The sequence below is a fragment of the Melospiza georgiana genome, chromosome 22 (genome assembly GCF_028018845.1).
Source record: "Melospiza georgiana isolate bMelGeo1 chromosome 22, bMelGeo1.pri, whole genome shotgun sequence".
NCBI classification, from domain to species: domain Eukaryota; kingdom Metazoa; phylum Chordata; class Aves; order Passeriformes; family Passerellidae; genus Melospiza; species Melospiza georgiana.
This window is the reverse complement of record NC_080451.1, coordinates 6,167,138-6,185,447: the sequence shown is the minus strand read 5'-3', so window position 1 is coordinate 6,185,447 and position 18,310 is coordinate 6,167,138. Positions and strand designations below refer to the sequence as shown.

Here is an 18,310-nt window from a genome sequence, read left to right as displayed (position 1 = left end):
GCCTGAAGTGACCAAGATCAGCATTTCTTTGCCTGGAAGTGTTCAGGCTTGCAGACCTATCCTTGAGCCACTCTTCTGAGTTCAAGGTTCAGTCTACTGGGGTCTGTAATTCCAGTTTGGAACCTGCATTCCTGTGTATTTATGGCTTAAAAATTCAGTTATTTCTGTGCTTCACCAGGAATTGATTTTGAGGAAGTGCTGAGCAGATAGCATCTGGAAATCAGGCCCTTGTGTTTGGGATCAGAGCTCAAAACCCTGAGTTTCTTCAGCCTGAGTTTTGAAGGTTGTGCAGGGCTGAGCATTTCCTGGAGCCAGGAATGAAACAGCAGAGTGAGGAGAGAGCCCTGGGCACAGAAAGAATTCTGGGGAGATCTTAAAGACACTTCAGGAGTGATTCCTACAACAGCCATGCCCTGCAGGGCAAAGAGCAGCTTCAATAAATAGCAAAAAGCCTGAAGTGACCAAGATCAGCATTTCTTTACCTGAAAATGTTCAGGCTTGCAGCATTTGGCACCATCTCAGCTGGAGGGGAAAAAAACCAAATGCACAGAGCAGCAGCAACCTCCTCCCTCCCTCTCCCTTCCCTTGCTCAGGTGCTGGTGGCATGACCAAGGCTCTGTGCTGGGCAAGGGGAGCAGGTTTGGGATGCAGGGGCAGGAGAGCTCCAGCCAGGAGCCCCCGTGATCCCAGCCCAGAGCTGGTTGTGCACCCAGAGCAGGTATTTTGCAACCAGGTGAGTCGTGCCCGTGGTGGAAAAGCTTTGCAGGGACACGCACTGCCAGACACCCCCCCAGCCCTGCCAGGGCAGGGAAAGTTTGGCTGCGAGAAATAAAAGGCACAGGACACCAGGGCTGGGTGGCTGCTCACATTCTCCTTTATTGTTCACACCACACACCTTCCCCTTGGCACTTCACTGCAGGGATTTGCTTAAAAAACCACACACATACCCCCACAGCTTGGTGAGGCTGTGCCACAACCAGCTGAGAACAGGCATTTTTTTAAAGAGATTTATTTTATTCCACCCCCCTCCCCTTTATTTTCTTTCACGTGTGGTCAAGTGTCATCACTTCCAAACCAAACAAATACATTTTAAAAAAGATACTATTAATAAAAAACAACAAAAAAAAACAACACAAACCCCAAAAAAAAAACAACCCTCCCTGTGGCTTTGGGAATGTGCCAGGAGCTCCCACACCAGCTGCACTCAGGGAAATGCTTTTTTTTTTTGTGTGTGTTTTCAGTTTTGTTTGAAAAGGACAGTATTTCTCATGTGTATTTTCTTTTAATATACTACAGCCTGAAATTCAGTGCAATAGATACAACTACAGTGCAGAACTATACAAAAAGTCATCCTAACCATGTACAAGCTTTTTTTTTTTTTCTTAGTTGCTATAGAAACTATAACCTTTTTCTGTACCTTTTTGTATGCAATTATACAGTGTGAATATACTCCAAGAATATTTACAGTACTTGGCTTGTCAAATCAGAAACGCTATAACTTAAATGTCTACTATTAACAACCATTGAACAAAAATATATATAATATAAATATCTTCCAGTCTATACACAGAGCAGGAAACAGCTGTATCCATGCAGTGCTGGATTTTGGTGAGTCCTGGGATGGGGGTGGTGATGGAGGGGGATGTTGTCGTGTGCGGCTGCCGCTGGCGCTTCACTGTCGGGCAAATATTGCCAAGATTAATCCCAAAAATTCAACAAGAACACATCTCCCCCCCCACCTTTCTCCCATTTTTTTCCCCCTCCCAGTTGGAATTTTCAGGCGAAAGGAGAGGAGCCTGTGACAATGGATTGACCTTTCCAACCGATCCATCCGGGACGGCTCCGTCCTCCGCGCTGCCCCGGGCGGGAGGTCCCCGTCCACGAACCCACCGCAGGGCTTGAAATCAAGGAGACTTTAAAAAAATTGACTCATTTCCTTGGTAGGTTTTTTTAAAAAAATATTAGATTTAGTCAATTTATGTGATTTTTGTGGTTTTTTTTTTTCTCTATGATTAGAATGTTAAAAAATAAGTTTCCAGCTTTTTTTTTTTAAAAACTTCCTCTACGTGATTTTCCGTTAAATAACTATCGCGTCGTCAATAAAAAAAAAAAAAAAAACAGGGAATTGCCCTCCTGTGCTGGGGGCTGCATGGCTGGGTTTCAAAACACCTATTGGCTTTGAAATCTTGGACGCGAAACCAACTAAAAAAAATTAAATAAAATTCGTTCCTAGCAGAAAAAATTAAAATAAAATAAAATAAAATAGCTCAGTCTGTCCCCAGTAAAGCACTGGGAGAGGCTGGAGAGGGGGCATCAGAGCCAGATCCCCCCTCCACACTCCACTCCCTCCTGCCTGGGGTCTGTACAAAGTGTTTTAAAAAGTCCCCCCGGGTCGGGGGGCGGCGGCAGAGCCGGGGTCCGGGTTACACCTGCGAGTCAGCGCCCAGGCTGTGGAACTCGTCCGGGGTCTTGTCGCTCTGGCCGCCCCCGCTCTGCCGGAAGCCCGAGGCGATCTCGTCGAAGGTCCGGCCTTTGGTCTCCGGCACCTTGAAGTAGGTGAAGATGAAGAAGAGCACGAGCAGCACCGTGAAGATGATGAAGACGTAGGAGCCGCAGAGTTGCTGGATTGAAGGGAAAAGGGGAGGTGAGCGCGTGGATGGAGGTCGTGGAATGGTGGAGTTGTTGAGGTTGGAGAAGCACACCAAGATTGAGTCTGACCACAGACCCGGCACTGCCAGGTCCACTCCTAACCGTGCCCCAAGTGCCACATCCACGTGGTTTTGAGCACTTCTAGGGATGGTGATTTCACCACCTCCCTGACCACCCTTTCCATGAAGAAATTTTCTCAATATCCAATCTAAACCTCCCCTGACACAGCTTGGGGTGGGTCCTCTCATCCTGTCCCTGTTCCCTGGGAGCAGAGCCTGACTCCCCCAACTGTCCCCTCCTGTCAGAGTTGTGCAGAGCCAGAGGTCCCCCCTGAGCCTCCTCTTCTCCAGGCTGAGCCCTCCCCAGCAGCTCTTGGTGCCTCCCTTCCCCAGCTCCATTCCCATCTCTGGCCATAGTTGAAGGACCAGCTGATACCACCCTGCCCACACCTTGCCATGGCTATCCAAAACCCAGGTCCTCCTTTCAAGGAACACCTCAAGTTCCACAAAACACACTGAACCAAGCTCCTGCTCCAGCCCCAGCTCCTTCTTCCCAAGGGACCTTAACCCAACCAAACCACCTCTGCCTAGGTTTTAGGGCTGAAGAATGTGGCCCTGGAATTCAACACTGGATCCAGCAGCAGGATTTGGCACCAAGATCTGACACCAGGATTCCACACCAAAATCTGGCAAATGGGATCCAGCACCAGGAACCAGCAACGAGAGCTGGGATTTGGATTTGGCAGGAGGATCCAGCAGTGGGATCCAGCACCAAGAACCAGCAACCAGATCTGGGATTTGGCAGGAGGATCCAGCAGTGGGATCCTGCACTGGAGTCTGGCACAGAGATCCAGTTGGACAGTTTCCATCCCTGATCCAGAACTGGGATCTGGACCAATGCAGTCTGACAGGCTGGGACAGAGACTCCCCTGGATTTCTGGGATCCTCTGGGACCCCCAGCTCCCTGTGTCCCCAGTGCCATGCCCCACTCCCCCAGCGCTCCCAGCCATCATTACCGCAATGTACTGGAAGCCCATGCCCACGATGAAGTTGGAGGTCCAGTTGGAGAGCCCGGCCACGGCGAAAGCAGCGGGACGGGGCCCTTGGCTGAACAGCTCGGCCACGATGAACCACGGGATGGGGCCTGGGCCGATCTCAAAGAAGGCCACAAACCCAAAGATGGCCACGATGCTGAGGTAGGACATCCAGGGCATTTGGTCCTAGAACAAGGGAGAGGGAGAAGGTTGGTGCTGTGAAGGGGATATGGCACCTGGGCACCTCAGCTGGTGCTGGCACAGGAGCCATGAGCTGGAAGATGGAATTCTAGGAGCTCAGGAGAGATGTGACAATGGGGACTGAGTGTGCTCAGCCATCACTTCAAGGAGGAATAAGTCCTTCCTCCTCCCCAGCCATCCCTCCTCCTCCTCCCAGCCTCCCCAGCACTCACCAGCAGCGTGAGGGCGATGGTCATGAGAATGGCACACCCAGCCATCCCTGCCAGCCCAATGAGGTGCAGGGTCCTGCGTCCGGCTCGCTCCACCACGAAGAGCTGTGGGATGGACAAGATCCATCAGCACCTCCCAGCCTGCAGGAAAGGCCCCTGAACCTCCCACCTTCTCCAGAGAGACCCTGGTGGGGCCAAACTCACCGAGACCACCGTGAAGGCTGTGTTCACCACGCCAGAGCCAATGGTGGCATAGACAGGCTGCTCCACCCCTGACTTCTCAAAGATGCTGGTGGAGTAGTAAAAGACCTACAAAGGGCAGAGAGGAACCACAAATCAGGTCCTGGAGCTCTGGGTGAAGCAAGCTGACCCCCGGCATCGAGACCCCAGCCAGGCTCACCGCGTTGATCCCCGAGAGCTGCTGGGAGAGCTGCAGGACGATGGCGATGAGGATGGGCTGGCGGTACATGGGCGAGCGGAACAGCTCCATGATGGTCACCTTCTTCTCCCTCATCATCTGCCGGCTCTCCTCCTTCATCTCCTGCAGGTCGCTGCTCACATCCGTCGTGCCTCGCAGCTTCTTGAGGACTGAGAGGAAGAGATGGGGGTCAGGAGATGTCAGGGACCCTGCAGAGTGCCGGGATGGGCCCTGCACAGGGGTCACTCACCGCTCTTGGCTTTGTTCTCCTCATTGCGGTTGATGAGCAGGAAGCGGGGGCTCTCGGGGGCGAAGGGCAGGATGATGCACTGCAGCAGCGCAGGGACGAAGATAAAGCCCAGCAGCAGCGGCCACAGAGACTCGTTTCCCATGATCAAGTCCAAACCAAACACCTGAGGAGGAGGAGAAGGGTTGAGCCACCCATCCCAGCTGGAAAAGTCCTGGTTGGACACAACTGTGCAGCTCATGGTGTGCTCCAAGCTGGAGCAGCCATTGGAGGGACTCCTGTGCTGCTTCCAGGTGGCCAGGAGATGTTGATATCCTGATGCCACCCGTCCCAAACCTTCAGATTCCACAGCAATCCTGCTCCTGCTGAGCTCCAGCTTCACCCCTCACCCCAGCTCAGATCCACAGCACCTCATCCTTGCAGGATCAAAAAAAGGACCAAAACCATTCTGCAGTGCTCACCTGTGCAATGAGGATGCCCAGGACGATGCCAAGCTGGTGGAAGGTGCCCAGGGCCCCTCGCAGGGCAGTAGGGGACACCTCACCCACGTACATGGGCACGAAACCCGTGGTGAGGCCGGAGTAGAGGCCGATGATGAAGCGGCCCAGGATGAGCATCTCAAAGGAGAAAGCCATCTTGGAGAAGCCCATGAGCACAGCTGACACGAAGGCAAGGATGTTGGACATCAGCATGGAATTGCGCCTGGAGAGGGATGGAGGAGAGAGGTGAGGAACATTGGGAGAGGAACACCAGGAGAACCAGGTGAGGAACACGAGGAGAACCAGGTGAGGAACACCGGGAGAGAACCCGGTGAGGAAAACCAGGGGAGAAACACCAGGAGAACCAGGTGAGGAACACTGGGAGAGAACCAGGTGAGGAACGCCGGGAGAGGAACATCAGGAGAACCAAGTGAGGAACACCAGGAGGAGCAGGTGAGGAACACTGCAAGAACCCCAAGGTCAGCCTGTAGAACACCAGGGTGGGTGAGGCAGCAGAGCCTCCCCACTGCAGGACCCAGAGCTCACCTTCCAAAGCGATTGACAAAGAGCCCCACGGAGAAGGAGCCGATCATGCCCCCGACAGAGAAGATGGCAACCGAGAGGGACCAGAGCGTGGTGAGGGTGGCAGGGCTGATGGGCTCCCCGTATCGGTTCAGCCACGTGAGGTTGTAGAAGTCCTCAATCACCTGGAGAACAAGGAGGGAAAGCAAACCGCGCGTCAAGGCCGCGCCACCGGAGGGACGAGTCTCTCACAAGACAATGCGTCACCGGAGCCGCTGGCCAAGGGAGGAACTGCTGGGATCCACCGGGAAATGCAGCCTGACGGGTTCTGGGCTCGCCCTGCCCGGAGAGAGGGAGGGAGGGAGGGAGGGAGGGAGCCAAACTGGCCGGGCAGGCACGGGGAGGTCACGCTGCTCCCCAGGGCAGGGCAGGAGCCGCAGATGCGCCGGCCCCGCGGAGCAAGGGGAGGAACACGGGGCAGCTCCCATCCCCTTGGATACTCCTGGAGTTGGATTTCCAGGTTTTTCTCCCCCCCGCAAGAATTCTGTAGCACACAATCTTGGATACTCCTGAACTTGGATTTCCAGGTTTTCTCCCCCCCCAAGAATTCCACAACACACAATCTCTGCCATGGTTCTGCAGGACCGTGATGCCAACACAGGCCTTGGTTTGAAGCACCAAGAACAGCCTGGTTTGTGAATTTCAGGTGGTTTTATATTCATTTTGCATCTTTTTATACACAAAATTTTTGTATACAAAAAATTTGTATAGTGTCCTGGTTTGAAAAGGAAATTTTGAAAATTTTGCATTTTTTGGGATGCTGTGCTCCCTGGGGGCACTGGCACTGCACCAGCATCAAACCATGACATATATATATATACATATATAAAATATATACATTTTGTATACTTTTGATGGATTTTTAAAGCTAGCCCATCACTAGCCCCCTTGGATACTCCTGGAGTTGGATTTCCAGGTTTTTCACCCCCAAGAATTCCACAACACACAATCTCTGCCGTGGTTCTGCAGGACCGTGATGCCAACACAGGCCTTGGTTTGAAGCACCAAGAACAGCCTGGTTTGTGAATTTCAGGTGGTTTTATATTCATTTTGCATCTTTTTATACACAAAATTTGTGTATACAAAAATTTTAGTATATAAAAATTTTGTATAGTGTCCTGGTTTGAAAAGGAAGTGAGATTTTTGGGATGCTGTGCTGGTACTGCCATTGCACCAGTGTCAAACCATTACATATATATCCACGTACAAAATATATACATTTTATATACTTCTGCTGTATTTTTAAAGCTAGCCCATCACTAGCCCCCTTGGATACTCCTGGAGTTGGATTTCCAGGTTTTTCACCCACAAGAATTCCACAACACACAATCTCTGCCATGGTTCTGCAGGACCGTGATGCCAACACAGGCCTTGGTTTGAAGCATCAAGAACAGCCTGGTTTGTGAATTTCAGGTGATGTTATATTAATTTTGCATCTTTTTATACACAAAACTGTTGTATACAAAAATTTTTATTTCATGTAGTGTCCTGGTTTGAAAAGGAAGGGAGTTTTTTGGGATACTGTGCTGGTACTGCCATTGCACCAGTGTCAAACCACGACATATATATATATATATATATATATATATATATATATATATATATATATATATATATATACACACACACACATTTTGTGTGCTTTTGATGTATTTTTAAAGCTAGCCCATCACTGGGAGCTTCACCAAGCTCATGTCCCTGCCCATGGCTGGGAAAATGCCCTAAATGACCATCTAAAGGTTCCTCCCAATCCAAAATTCCTTTATAGCACCATGATTTAAGGGTCACCCATCCCCAAACCACCACAACAAAGGGTTCCTTAACACCCCACCAAACCCAGCTGGAAGGAGCAGAAATTCCAGAGATTCCCTGCTTTGCTCCAAGGTGGCTCCAAGATTTTGCTGCTCTGAATGGCTCCACTCCCAATTCAAAATTCACACCATTGTGCTTAATTTCCCACTTTTCCCATCAATCCAAGCCCAAACAGGAGCCCTGGCAGAGACAGCACAAGAAATTTTCACCGGGCTGGGTACAAGTCCCAACAGTATCATTATTTTGCCAAGTTGTTCCTCTTCCAAAGCACAGAAATTGTTACAATTTCCATATTGAAGTGATTTTGTTCCCTCCTGTTTCACCCAAGGGTTTGGATGCTTTTTCCCCTTTTACCACTATACCCAAAATAAATAATTGATTGGATTATTGGAGAATAATTGGGCTGGCTCAGGCTCTCAGTAGACCCAGGGAGTATCTGAAAATAACAGCCCCTCCTGGAAAAAAAGGGAAGATGCTTTGAAGGACTCAAGAGTTTTTTCAGAGAGGAAAAGAGGTGAAAAATGGGTTTAAAGGCAGAAGAGTGAAGGAAAAAAATTTGTTTCTCCCAAACTGGGGATTTCAGCTCAGTGTTGTGATTCACCCCCACCCTGCAGCTCCATGAATCCCAAACCTGTGCCCTGATGGATCTGAGTGCATCCCTAACCCAACTCTGCATCCTCATCCCAATCCTTCACTCCAGTTTATCCCACTGCATCCCCACCCTCAATGCACCCCAAGGCATTCCTGTCCCAATCCTGCACTCCATGCATCCCCAGTGTGCCCCAGTTTATCCCAGTCCTGCACAGCGTCCCTATCCCAATTCCACATTGTGTCCCCATCCTTAAGGCTGGGATGACCCCCCGTGCCCAGCAAACCCCATCCCACCTCCCCCTGAGCACCCCAAATCCTTCCCCTCAGCACTGGGGACTTGTCCTGCCCCTTGTCCCTCCCTCTGCCCAAAGGATTCACAGCAATGTTGCCTCTTCAAGAGATAGCTCAGCTGTCTTTGGAGATAAATAAAATCCCCAGCATGGCTTCTGTTGCAGCATTGGAAACAAAAAGTTTTAATAAAAGACAAAGTAACAAAACTCTTTGCAGAGAAAAACCCAGTCATGTGCAAGAGGTTCTTGCTCCTGCTAAAACACCTCACTAAAAAAGTTTTGTTTCTTTGTTCTCTCCTTTTTCTAGTAAATTGTTCAGGTGGGACTTTTTGGCTTCTGTCCAATTGGTTATCCTTAGTCCCTCAAGCTTATCAGATGCCTTTTTCACCTAATCAAGAAGAGAAACTTCTGGGCTTATTTTCTTTGTAAGGGGACAAAAGAGAATTTTGTCACTCCATCCACAGAAGGCACATTCCTATAATTGATCCCCAAAAACTGTGGCAACACCCCTCAGGAGTGTCTGAATTTGCAGGGAGAGCCCCTCCAGGCCAGGGAGCAAAGCAGCTCCTGGGATGTGGCTCTGAGCAGGGTGGTGATCACAGCATTCCCTCCTCCCTCAATGCCGGGGCTGGGGAAAGTGAGGGCAGAGCTGGGGAGCAGCTCCTCAGAGCCATGGCAGGCATTCCCAGCTCCAGGGCTGCTCCATGGCCATCCCCAACCTCAGACCAGTGCACGTGGAGCGAGGAGAATTTGGGATATTTCAGGTCTCCAGCAGGTTCTGGGGGCGAGCTGCAGCTTCAAGCCCAGGAACTGAAGCTGGGATTCAATAATGCAACACCTTGAACAAATCCCTGCCTTTTTTCCTCTTCCCACATTGACTTTTTCCACAGGGTCTTCTATCCCACAAGGAGTTTTCCCAATGCCTGTGGTGACATTCCAGAAGCACTCACTGGGATGGGATTAAACCCTGGCAGCTGGATTGGGGTGATGACATTTGGGGACAGAGCTCAAGCTGTCCCTCCACACCTCATCCCAACACAAGGGCTGTGCCCAGGGAACACTGCAAGCACCACGTTGCAATCCTGAGCTTCTTTTCCATGTGTTCAACACCTCAAACAGCCACCAAATCTGGGAAAAGTAATGTTTTCCATGGACCTCTGGCATCTACCAGTAGCAGGAGGGTCCTGGCTGTAAAAGCCACCAAATCAGAGAAAAGTTTTCCATGGACCACCAATATCTACCAGCAGCAGGAGAGTCTTGGCTGTAAAATCCACCAAATGTGGGAAAAAAAAGTTTTCCATGGACCTCTGATATTTACCAGCAGTAGGAGGGTCCTGGCTGTAAAAGCCACCAAATCTGGGAAAAGTAATGTTTTCCATGGACCACCAATATCTACCAGCAGCAGGAGGGTCCTGGCTGTAAAAGCCACCAAATCAGAGAAAAGCTTTCCATGGACCTCTGGTATTTACCAGCAGCAGGAAGGATCCTGGCTGTAAAAGCCACCAAACCAGAGAAAAGTTTTCCATGGACCACTGGCATCTACCAGCAGCAGGAAGGTCCTGGCTGTAAAAGCCACCAAACCAGAGAAAAGTTTTCCATGGACCTCTGGTATCTACCAGCAGCAGGAGGGTCCTGGCTGTAAAAGCCACCAAATCTGGGAAAAGTAATGTTTTCCATGGACCACCATTATCTACCAGCAGCAGGAGGGTCCTGGCTGTAAAAGCCACCAAATCTGGGAAAAGTTTTCCATGGACCACCAATATCTACCAGCAGCAGGAGGGTCCTGGTTATAAAAGCCACCAAATGTGGGAAAAGTTCTGTTTTCCATGGACCACCATTATCTACCAGCAGCAGGAGGGTCCTGGCTGTAAAAGCCACCAAATCTGGGAAAAGCCATGTTTTCCATGTTTTCCATGTACATGAGGGGAGGAACCAACACTCCTGCACTCCATCCTGCACTTCCCAGCTGGGATGCAAAACCCCCAGCTCTGGTCAGAGCAGCCGCCTGGGGATGACTCAAACCTCAATTAACTCCCAGACCTTCACTAAGAGAGCCATGAGGTGAAAAGTTCCACTGGCCACACCCAGACACAGCATCCTGCAGGCGCTGCTGGGATTTATTTCCCCCAACAAAAAAAAAAAAAAAAACCAAAAAAAAACAAAAAAACAAAAAAAAAAAACAAAAAAAAAAAAAAAACAAACACACTGAGCAAGGAGGAGGAAACAACTTCTCCAGGGAAGGCTGGAGCTAAATAACTCCCTCTGAAATCCCATTAGAGCCCTAAGCTGCCTAGTGGGATGTACTATTTTAGCCAGGCTGGCACAGAGGCTGGTTTGTTGTCAGACACGAGCTGGGGGAGGCTGGAATTTCCCTCTGGGAGCACTCACCTTCTGCGGGGCGTTGATGACGCCGGTGTTGTACCCGAACTGGAGAGAGCCCAGCACTGCTCCTCCCACTGCCAGCATCAGGCGAGCCGTCATCTGCCAGGAAACGGGGAAAAAAGGGTTAAATCTGGGGTCCCTGCAGCTCAGGGCACAAAACCGGGAAAAAGGGATAAGTCTGGGATCCCTGCAGATCTGTATCCCCAGCAGAGTGTACCAGGGCATTGCATGGGATAAAAACAGGGGAAAAGCATTAAATCTGGGATCCTGAAGCTCTGTATCCCCAGCAGAGTGTACCAGGGCACTGCACAGCACAAAAACAGGGAAAAAAGGGTTAAATTTGGGATCCCTGCAGCTCAGGGCACAAAACCGGGAAAAAGGGATAAGTCTGGGATCCCTGCAGATCTGTATCCCCAGCAGAGTGTACCAGGGCACTGCACAGCATAAAAATGGGGAAAAAAGGGTTAAATTTGGGATCCTGCAGACCTGTATCCCCAGCAGAATGATACCAGGGCACTGCATGGGATAAAAACAGGGAAAAAGGGATAAATCTGGGATCCTGAAGCTCTGTATCCCCAGCAGAGTGTACCAGGGCACTGAACAGAACAAAAACAGGGGAAAAAAGGGTTAAATTTGGAATCCTGCAGACCTGTATCACCAGCAGATCGATACCAGGGCACTGCACAGCACAAAAACGGGGAAAAATGGCTAAATTTGGGATCCCTGCTGCCCAGGGCACTGCACGGGACAAAAACAGGGAAAAGGGATAAATCTGGGATCCTGAAGCTCTGTATCCCCAGCAGAGTGATACCAGGGCACTCCATGGGATAAAAAAACAGGGAAAAAGGGGTTAAATCTGGGATCCTCACATCCCAGGGCACAGCACAGCACAAAAATGGGAAAAAAGGGTTAAATTTGGGATCCCTGCAGCCCAGGGCACGGCACAGCACAAAAATGGGGGAAAAAAAGGTTAAATCTGGGATGTCTGCAGCTCGGGGCACTGCATGGGATAAAAACAAGGAAAAGGGTTAAATCTGGAATCCTGCAGCCCTGTCTCCCCACCAGAATGATACCAGGGCACTGCATGGGATAAAAACAGGGAAAAGGGTTAAATCTGGGATCCTGCAGACCTGTATCCCCAGCAGAGTGGTACCAGGGCATTGCATGGGATAAAAACAGGGAAAAGGGTTAAATCTGGGATCCCTGCAGCCCTGACTCCCCAGCAGAGCAATACAGGACAAAAACAGGGGAAAAGGGGTTAAATCTCGGACTCTCACAGCCTTGTCTCCCCCAGCAGAGAAATACAAGACTAAACCTGGGAAAGAGAGGTTAAATCTGGGATTCCCACAGCCCTGGCTCCTCCAGCACAGCAATACCAGGGCACTGCATGGGACAAAGGGTTAAATCTGGGATCCTGCAGACCTGTATCCCCAGCAGAGTAATATCAGGGCACTGCATGGGATAAAAACAGGGAAAAGGGTTAAATCAGGGATCCCTGCAGCCCTGACTCCCCACCAGAGTAACACCAGGGCACTGCATGGGACAAAAACAGGGAAAAAGGGCAAAATCTGGGATCCCTGTCTCCTCCAACAGAGCAACACAGGACAAAAACAAGAAAAAGGGATTAAATCTGGGAACTCCCCAGCAGAGCAATACCAGGGCACTGCATGGGACAAAAGCAGGGAAAAGGGGTTAAATTTGGGATCCCCACAGCCCTGTATTCCCAGCACAGCAATACAGGACCAAAACAGGGAAAAAGGGTTAAATCTGGGATCCCCACAGCTCTGTCTCCCCTGTAGAGCAATACAGAACCAAAACAGGGGAAAAAGGTTAAATCCACAGTTCTGTTTCCCCAGCACAGCAATACCAGGGCACTACATGGGGCAAAGGGTTAAATCTGGGATCCCTGTCTCCTCCAACAGAGGAATATAGGACAAAAACAGGAAAAAGGGGTTAAATCTGGGATCCCTGCAGCCCTATGTCCCCGGCACAGCAATATCAGGGCACTGCACAGGACAAAAACAAGGAAAAAGGGGTTAAATCCACAGTTCTCTTTCCCTAGCACAGCGATACCAGGGCACTGCACAGCACACTGCAAAGGCGGCGAGTACAAATATTCAGAACCAAAGAGAAAACTCACTGTTTTTGGTGCTAAGAGGGGGGAAAAAATAATTACAAAAAATGTCATTTTGTGGGGGTTAAAAACCCCAGTTTGGGGGATTCCAGGAGTTTGAGCCCTGGAGGTGACCATAGGGCCAGCAGGATGCTCCGGGGAGCTGCACCAACAGCAGCTTCCCATGGCTGTCTAATTAAGAGTCACTGAGCAAAACCCTGGTTTAGCTGGCAAAGCCTTCCTTCCCCAGCCTCCTCTTCCTCCCGCCTGAGCCACGGCAACAATCAGAGCCTTGTTTGGGAGCGGGGTCAGGGCAGGCCAGCGCTCGGGCCACCTTCGTTAGCGGCCCAATTATCCCGGGCAGGAGATTTTCCCGGCGCTCGGACCAGGATCCGACATTCCCGCCTAATCAGCTTTGGGACGGGCCACGTGAAATTGATAAACCCCTTTAATTTGAGGGGGGGTGCTGAGGGGGGTTCTCCCTAAACACCAACGTGTCACCCCAAGGATGCTCCCAGGATCGATATTCCCAAAGGATCAACGCCTCAGATCCCAGCTAAATGAGGGGAGGTGACTCAAACCCCCTCCTCAAAAAGGATATTTTAAATATTTAAGAACAAATATCTTTTTTTTAAAAATAAATACAGGATTTAGTGCTGCTCCCTGACCTTGCCACTGAGGGGGGGTTCTCCATAAACACCAACGTGTCACCCCAAGGGTGCTCCCAGGATTGATATTCCCAAAGGATCAACCCCTCATTTAGATGGGATCTGAGGCGAGGTGACTCAAACTCCCTCCTCAAAAAGGATATTTTTAATATTTAAGAACAAATCTCCTATTTCTTTTAATAAATAAAGGATTTAATGACCTTGCCACTGAGGGGGGGTTCTCCCTAAACACCAACGTGTCACCCCAAGGGTGCTCCCAGGATTGATATTCCCAAAGGATCGACGCCTCAGATCCCGGCTAAATGAGGGGAGGTGACTCCAGCTCCCTCCTCAAAAAGGATATTTTTAATATTTAAGAACAAATCTCCTCTTATTTTAAATAAATACAGGATTTAGAGCTGCTCCCTGAACTTGCCACTGAGGGGGATTCTCCATAAACACCAACGTGTCACCCCAAGGGTGCTCCCAGGATTGATATTCCCAAAGGATCAACGCCTCAGATCCCGTCTAAATGAGGGGAGGTGACTCAAACTCCCTCCCCAAAAAGGATATTTTTAATATTTAAGAACAAATCTCCTCTTTTTTTTTTTTTTTTTTTTTAAATAAACACAGGGTTTAGTGCTGCTCCCTGACCTCGCCACTCTCCTCCCTCCGCGTGAAAGTTCCCAGGGGAAAAGCAGAGGGAATGAAGCCAGGCCCGTTAATGAAGCTCATTAATTAGGCTTGGCCCCAACACAACTAATCAGGGAGGTTTTGGCACTTGGATTTGCTTTGGAGTAGAGGAGAAAACACCTCCCTGCTTGGGAGGGCATGACCAGGCTGGGGATTTGGTGATGTCCCCCAAAAAGCACAAAAAAAGCCCTAAAAATTCCAACAAATCCCCAAAAAAACAGGATGTTAAAAGCACCTGTTGCTTGGGGAAACCTTATTAAAAAAAATGAGTGGGTTTGTGGGGGATTGGGAGATTTCCCGTTGTTTTTGGGGGGTCAGCCTGGTGTGTTTGGGTGCTGAATTTGATTTTTTTCCTGGCTAAAGGGCACCCCAGGAGCTGGCAGGGTAGGGCAGGCCCAGGTGAGTCACGGCTCCGGGGATGGGGATGCGGCAGCCAGGTGAACTTTGCTCCAGGAAGGTGAGAGGTAACAACAGCTTGATGCAAAAAAAAAAAAAAAAATTTAAAACTCTAAAATAAAAATTAATTTTTTTTTCATTTTAACATTTAGAAAAAAGGCTAAAAAAAAAAAATCCCAAAAAAATAGATTAAATTCCATTAAAAAAAAAAAATTGTATTTTCATTGCATTCCAGCAGTTTGGGCATAGGAAAAGGAAGAGCTGGCAGGGAAAAATCACATTTTGGAGGCTCGTCCCCAGCAGGGTCAGGGTGAGTCAGCTCCTTCCCCCTCCCTCCCCAGCCCAAACTCGCTGCCCTGCTCGGATCCCGGATCCTTTCAGCCTCAACTTCGCCATTAAAGGCAACTTTAGGTGGGGGGGGAAATAATTAAATAAAGGGAAAAGTCGATTTTTAAGGGCAGCTTTGCCCAGGCAGCTCCTGCCAAACCTCACGTGGGGCTGTGGGGAGATTTGGTTTTTTTTAACTCCTTGCAGGAAAAAGCATCTTTATCAGGAATTTTGGGACAAATTCTCTCGTATTTCCATAAAATAAATTTATTTAAGTGTGGCTAGACCCCAAACTCCTGGTTTTATGCCTAAGAATTGCTCTACGTCATAGGAAAGAGAGGTTTTTAATAAATTTATACTATTTGTTTTCTTTTTGGCTGCTTCCTGCTTCCTCTCCAGCTCCCAACACGGAAGCCAGGACGCTCTGAGGAGGATCTGGGGGGGCACCAGGGGCCCCCCAAACCCGCTGCCTTTGGCTTTACAACTCTATTTTTAACCTTTTTATTTTACCCTCCAGCCTGGAAGGACTTTGAGATCCACCTCATGGATCAAAGGAATGAATAATCCCTTTAAAAGCAAAATAACAATACCAAAATATTGATATAAGGGTATTTAAATTAGCGGCCCAGCAGGGAATTTCAACTTTTTTCACTCCAGCATGGAGGATTTCGGCATGCTGCTGCCTCATGAAAAAACAAGGAATTCATAATTCATAATAATACTAAAAAAAAGCATCCCAGAAGGGAATTCCAAGTTATTTTACCCCAGTGCAGGAGGACTTGGGGAATTTTGGCACGCTGACTGTTTCATGCATCAAGCGAACTAATGAATTCTCTAAAATCAAATCAGCAACAACAGGGAAAAAAAAAGGTCCCAGGAGGATATCCTGGGATATTCTGTTGGTTTTTTTTCACTCCAGCGTGGAAGATTTTGCGATGCTATGGAACAAGAACAATTAGTAATCCCTGAAAAATCCAAATAATGGTTAAAAAGGGGGGGATTTTGGGCAAAACCCACATGAAAAAAATACACAATTGAAACGATCCAGGGGGATTTTTAAGGAGCAGCCACTGCTCCCAAGGGGACACGGAGGGGATGTGGGCACTCAGTGCAGCCCCTTGCACACTCATTTGCACACTCATGGGAGCCAGGGCACACTGATAACGCCCGGGAAAACCTCACAGACCCACTAAAAACCAGGAAAAATCCGCTCCAAACCCACAGGAGGGGATCTAAACCCAGAGAATTTTGGGGTCACACCGGCCCCGGGGGGAAAGAGAACCGGGGGGGATGGGAAGGAGCGGCGGAATTTGGGGCTTTTTATTTGTTTTGCTTCCCTACTTAAAGGTCATCCAGGGACGGCGACACAATCGCGGCGAGTTTTGCAACCGCGAGCAGCACGGGAGAGGATTTTGCATGGAACGAGCTGGAAAAAAAACACACGGAATGTGCGATGTCCCCCCCACACAGACACACATCCCGGGTTAATCGTGTTAATAATATTAATTATTAAATAAAAAGCTGGTTCGGGAGGGGAGTTTTACCACTTGATGGTAAAAGCACAAGCTGCTTCCATGAAAAATATCTTTCATTTTTTTTCCACGCAAAACACGCTGGGGATGGAAATGTCACCCATCAGCGCTCGGCAAATCATCCTTGAGATTAATTACCTTTTACGAAAATTAATCATTTCTAACCCAAATCCATGCAAGGCGAAGGGGGGGTGGTTTGCGGAGCTGGGAGAGCAGCGGGAACGCGGCTCGGGCTCCGTTCGGGATGCCGGGAGTTAAATGCGTCGGATTTCTTGGGTATGAGAGCAAATTTGCGTTTAATTCCTGCCCCCATCACCGCGCTGCCGGCCCGCACGTTCCCGGCTCCCACCCCAGCCCCACCGCCAAACAGCCCGGAACCCCCAAAAATACACTATAAATACATATATATACAGATGTAGCGCCTTAAATTTAAGAGAATTGTGTGTTTCATGCGGAGGAGGGAGGGGGGGAGAGGGAGTTGTTTTGAAAGGGGGAAATAAATACCGAGAGGGATCGCTCCCGTCGCATCTTTAATTAGGATAAAAATCGCGATTTTTGGGGATTAATTACACTTCGTGCCGCCACGCAGCCGATTTCCTAACACATCCTGCCCCCCGCAAAAAAAAAAAAAAAAAATCCCAAACAATTTGGAATTTTTCCAGCTGTTCCCAGGCCGGAGCACTGGGGACGGAAATACTTTGGTGGTTGGAATGAAGCAAGTGGGGCTGAGTTCAGTGACCTGTTACAATCAACCACCGGCATCGTTCCGGGCTTTTACCCCCCTCCAAATTAAATCTAAATTAATTAATTTAGCATGAGGAGGGTGTTGGTGGATCCCTGAGCGGCCGGGACAGCTCAGAGTATTTAATAACTCCACAGCCTGGGATAAATTAATAGGAATTGGGTCAGAAGCTGCGGGCGGGATGTGCCCAGCCCGGCGGGGATCGCGGGGTCCCGGCGGGCTCCCCCCAACCCCGCAGCCCCCCAAAGCCAGCCCGGCCCTCGCTGGCCTCTGGGGCCTCCCCTCGTCCCGAAACGGGGTCAAAAGGGACAGGATTGGGTCTGTCCGCCGCGTTTCCGCCTTTCGGGGACAGCCCGGGAGCGGCGGCCGGGCGCGCTGCGAGGCGCGGAGCCGGCACCGGCCGCTCAGTGGGGAGCGCCGCGCTGGGGCTGAGGGGACAAAATAAAGCGAAACGCGGCGGCCGCGCGTGTGCGGAGGCGGGCGGGGGTTGCGTAACGCAGAGCAATCCTGGCGGCGCGGGCTCACCTTGCTGCCGGTGTCCATGGCGGGGCCGGAGCCGTGAGGGCGGGCGGGCGATCGGCGGGGCCGGGGCGCTGAGGCGCGGGGCGCGCGGTGCGCTGAGCAGCGGGGCGGAGGCGCGGCCGCCGCCCGGGCATTGGAGCCGCTTAAAGCGCGGGCGGGGGCGGCGCGAGGCCGCGGCGCTCATTGGGCGGCGTGAGGCGGGGGGCGGGGTCAGGGTGGGGGCGGTGCGTGGCCGAGGCGCTCATTGGGCGGTGTGAGTTAGGGGGGCGTGGCCAGCGCGGAGGGGGGGCGGGGCCGAGGGGCGCGCGGATGGGGGGGCGTGGGAGGGGGCGCGCGGGGGCCGGCGGCGCGTGCGGGGCTGCACGTGGGCGGCGGGGGAGGGGACGGGAGCGGGAGGGTCCGAGACAGAGAGAGCGTCCGTGTGTCCGTCTGTGTGTCCGTGTGT

At 50.5% G+C, this 18,310-nt stretch overlaps 1 protein-coding gene across 1 annotated transcript; it reads right to left on the bottom strand.

The window, feature by feature from the left end:
* Positions 1–1,984: 1,984 nt before the first annotated feature.
* SLC2A1 (solute carrier family 2 member 1) lies at positions 1,985–17,953 on the bottom strand. Its single transcript, XM_058039445.1, has 10 exons — positions 17,869–17,953; positions 10,900–10,992; positions 5,783–5,943; positions 5,219–5,459; positions 4,761–4,923; positions 4,493–4,680; positions 4,297–4,401; positions 4,096–4,197; positions 3,665–3,868; positions 1,985–2,621 (listed from the first exon to the last, which is right to left on the bottom strand). Exons 1-10 carry the CDS (start codon positions 17,884–17,886, stop codon positions 2,424–2,426), a joined length of 1,473 nt encoding a protein of 490 aa, XP_057895428.1. The 5' UTR covers positions 17,887–17,953; the 3' UTR covers positions 1,985–2,423.
* Between the last annotated feature and the right edge of the window lie 357 nt (positions 17,954–18,310).

What these genes read in the sequence shown, in the direction of transcription:
- SLC2A1 (XM_058039445.1), bottom strand. An exon ending in CAGCCTTCACGGTGGTCTCG is followed by an intron (nt 4,198 to 4,296) that starts GTGAGTTTGGCC and finishes TCCATCCCACAG; the next exon opens with CTCTTCGTGGTGGAGCGAGC. An exon ending in TGGGCTTCCAGTACATTGCG is followed by an intron (nt 2,622 to 3,664) that starts GTAATGATGGCT and finishes CCTTCAATCCAG; the next exon opens with CAACTCTGCGGCTCCTACGT.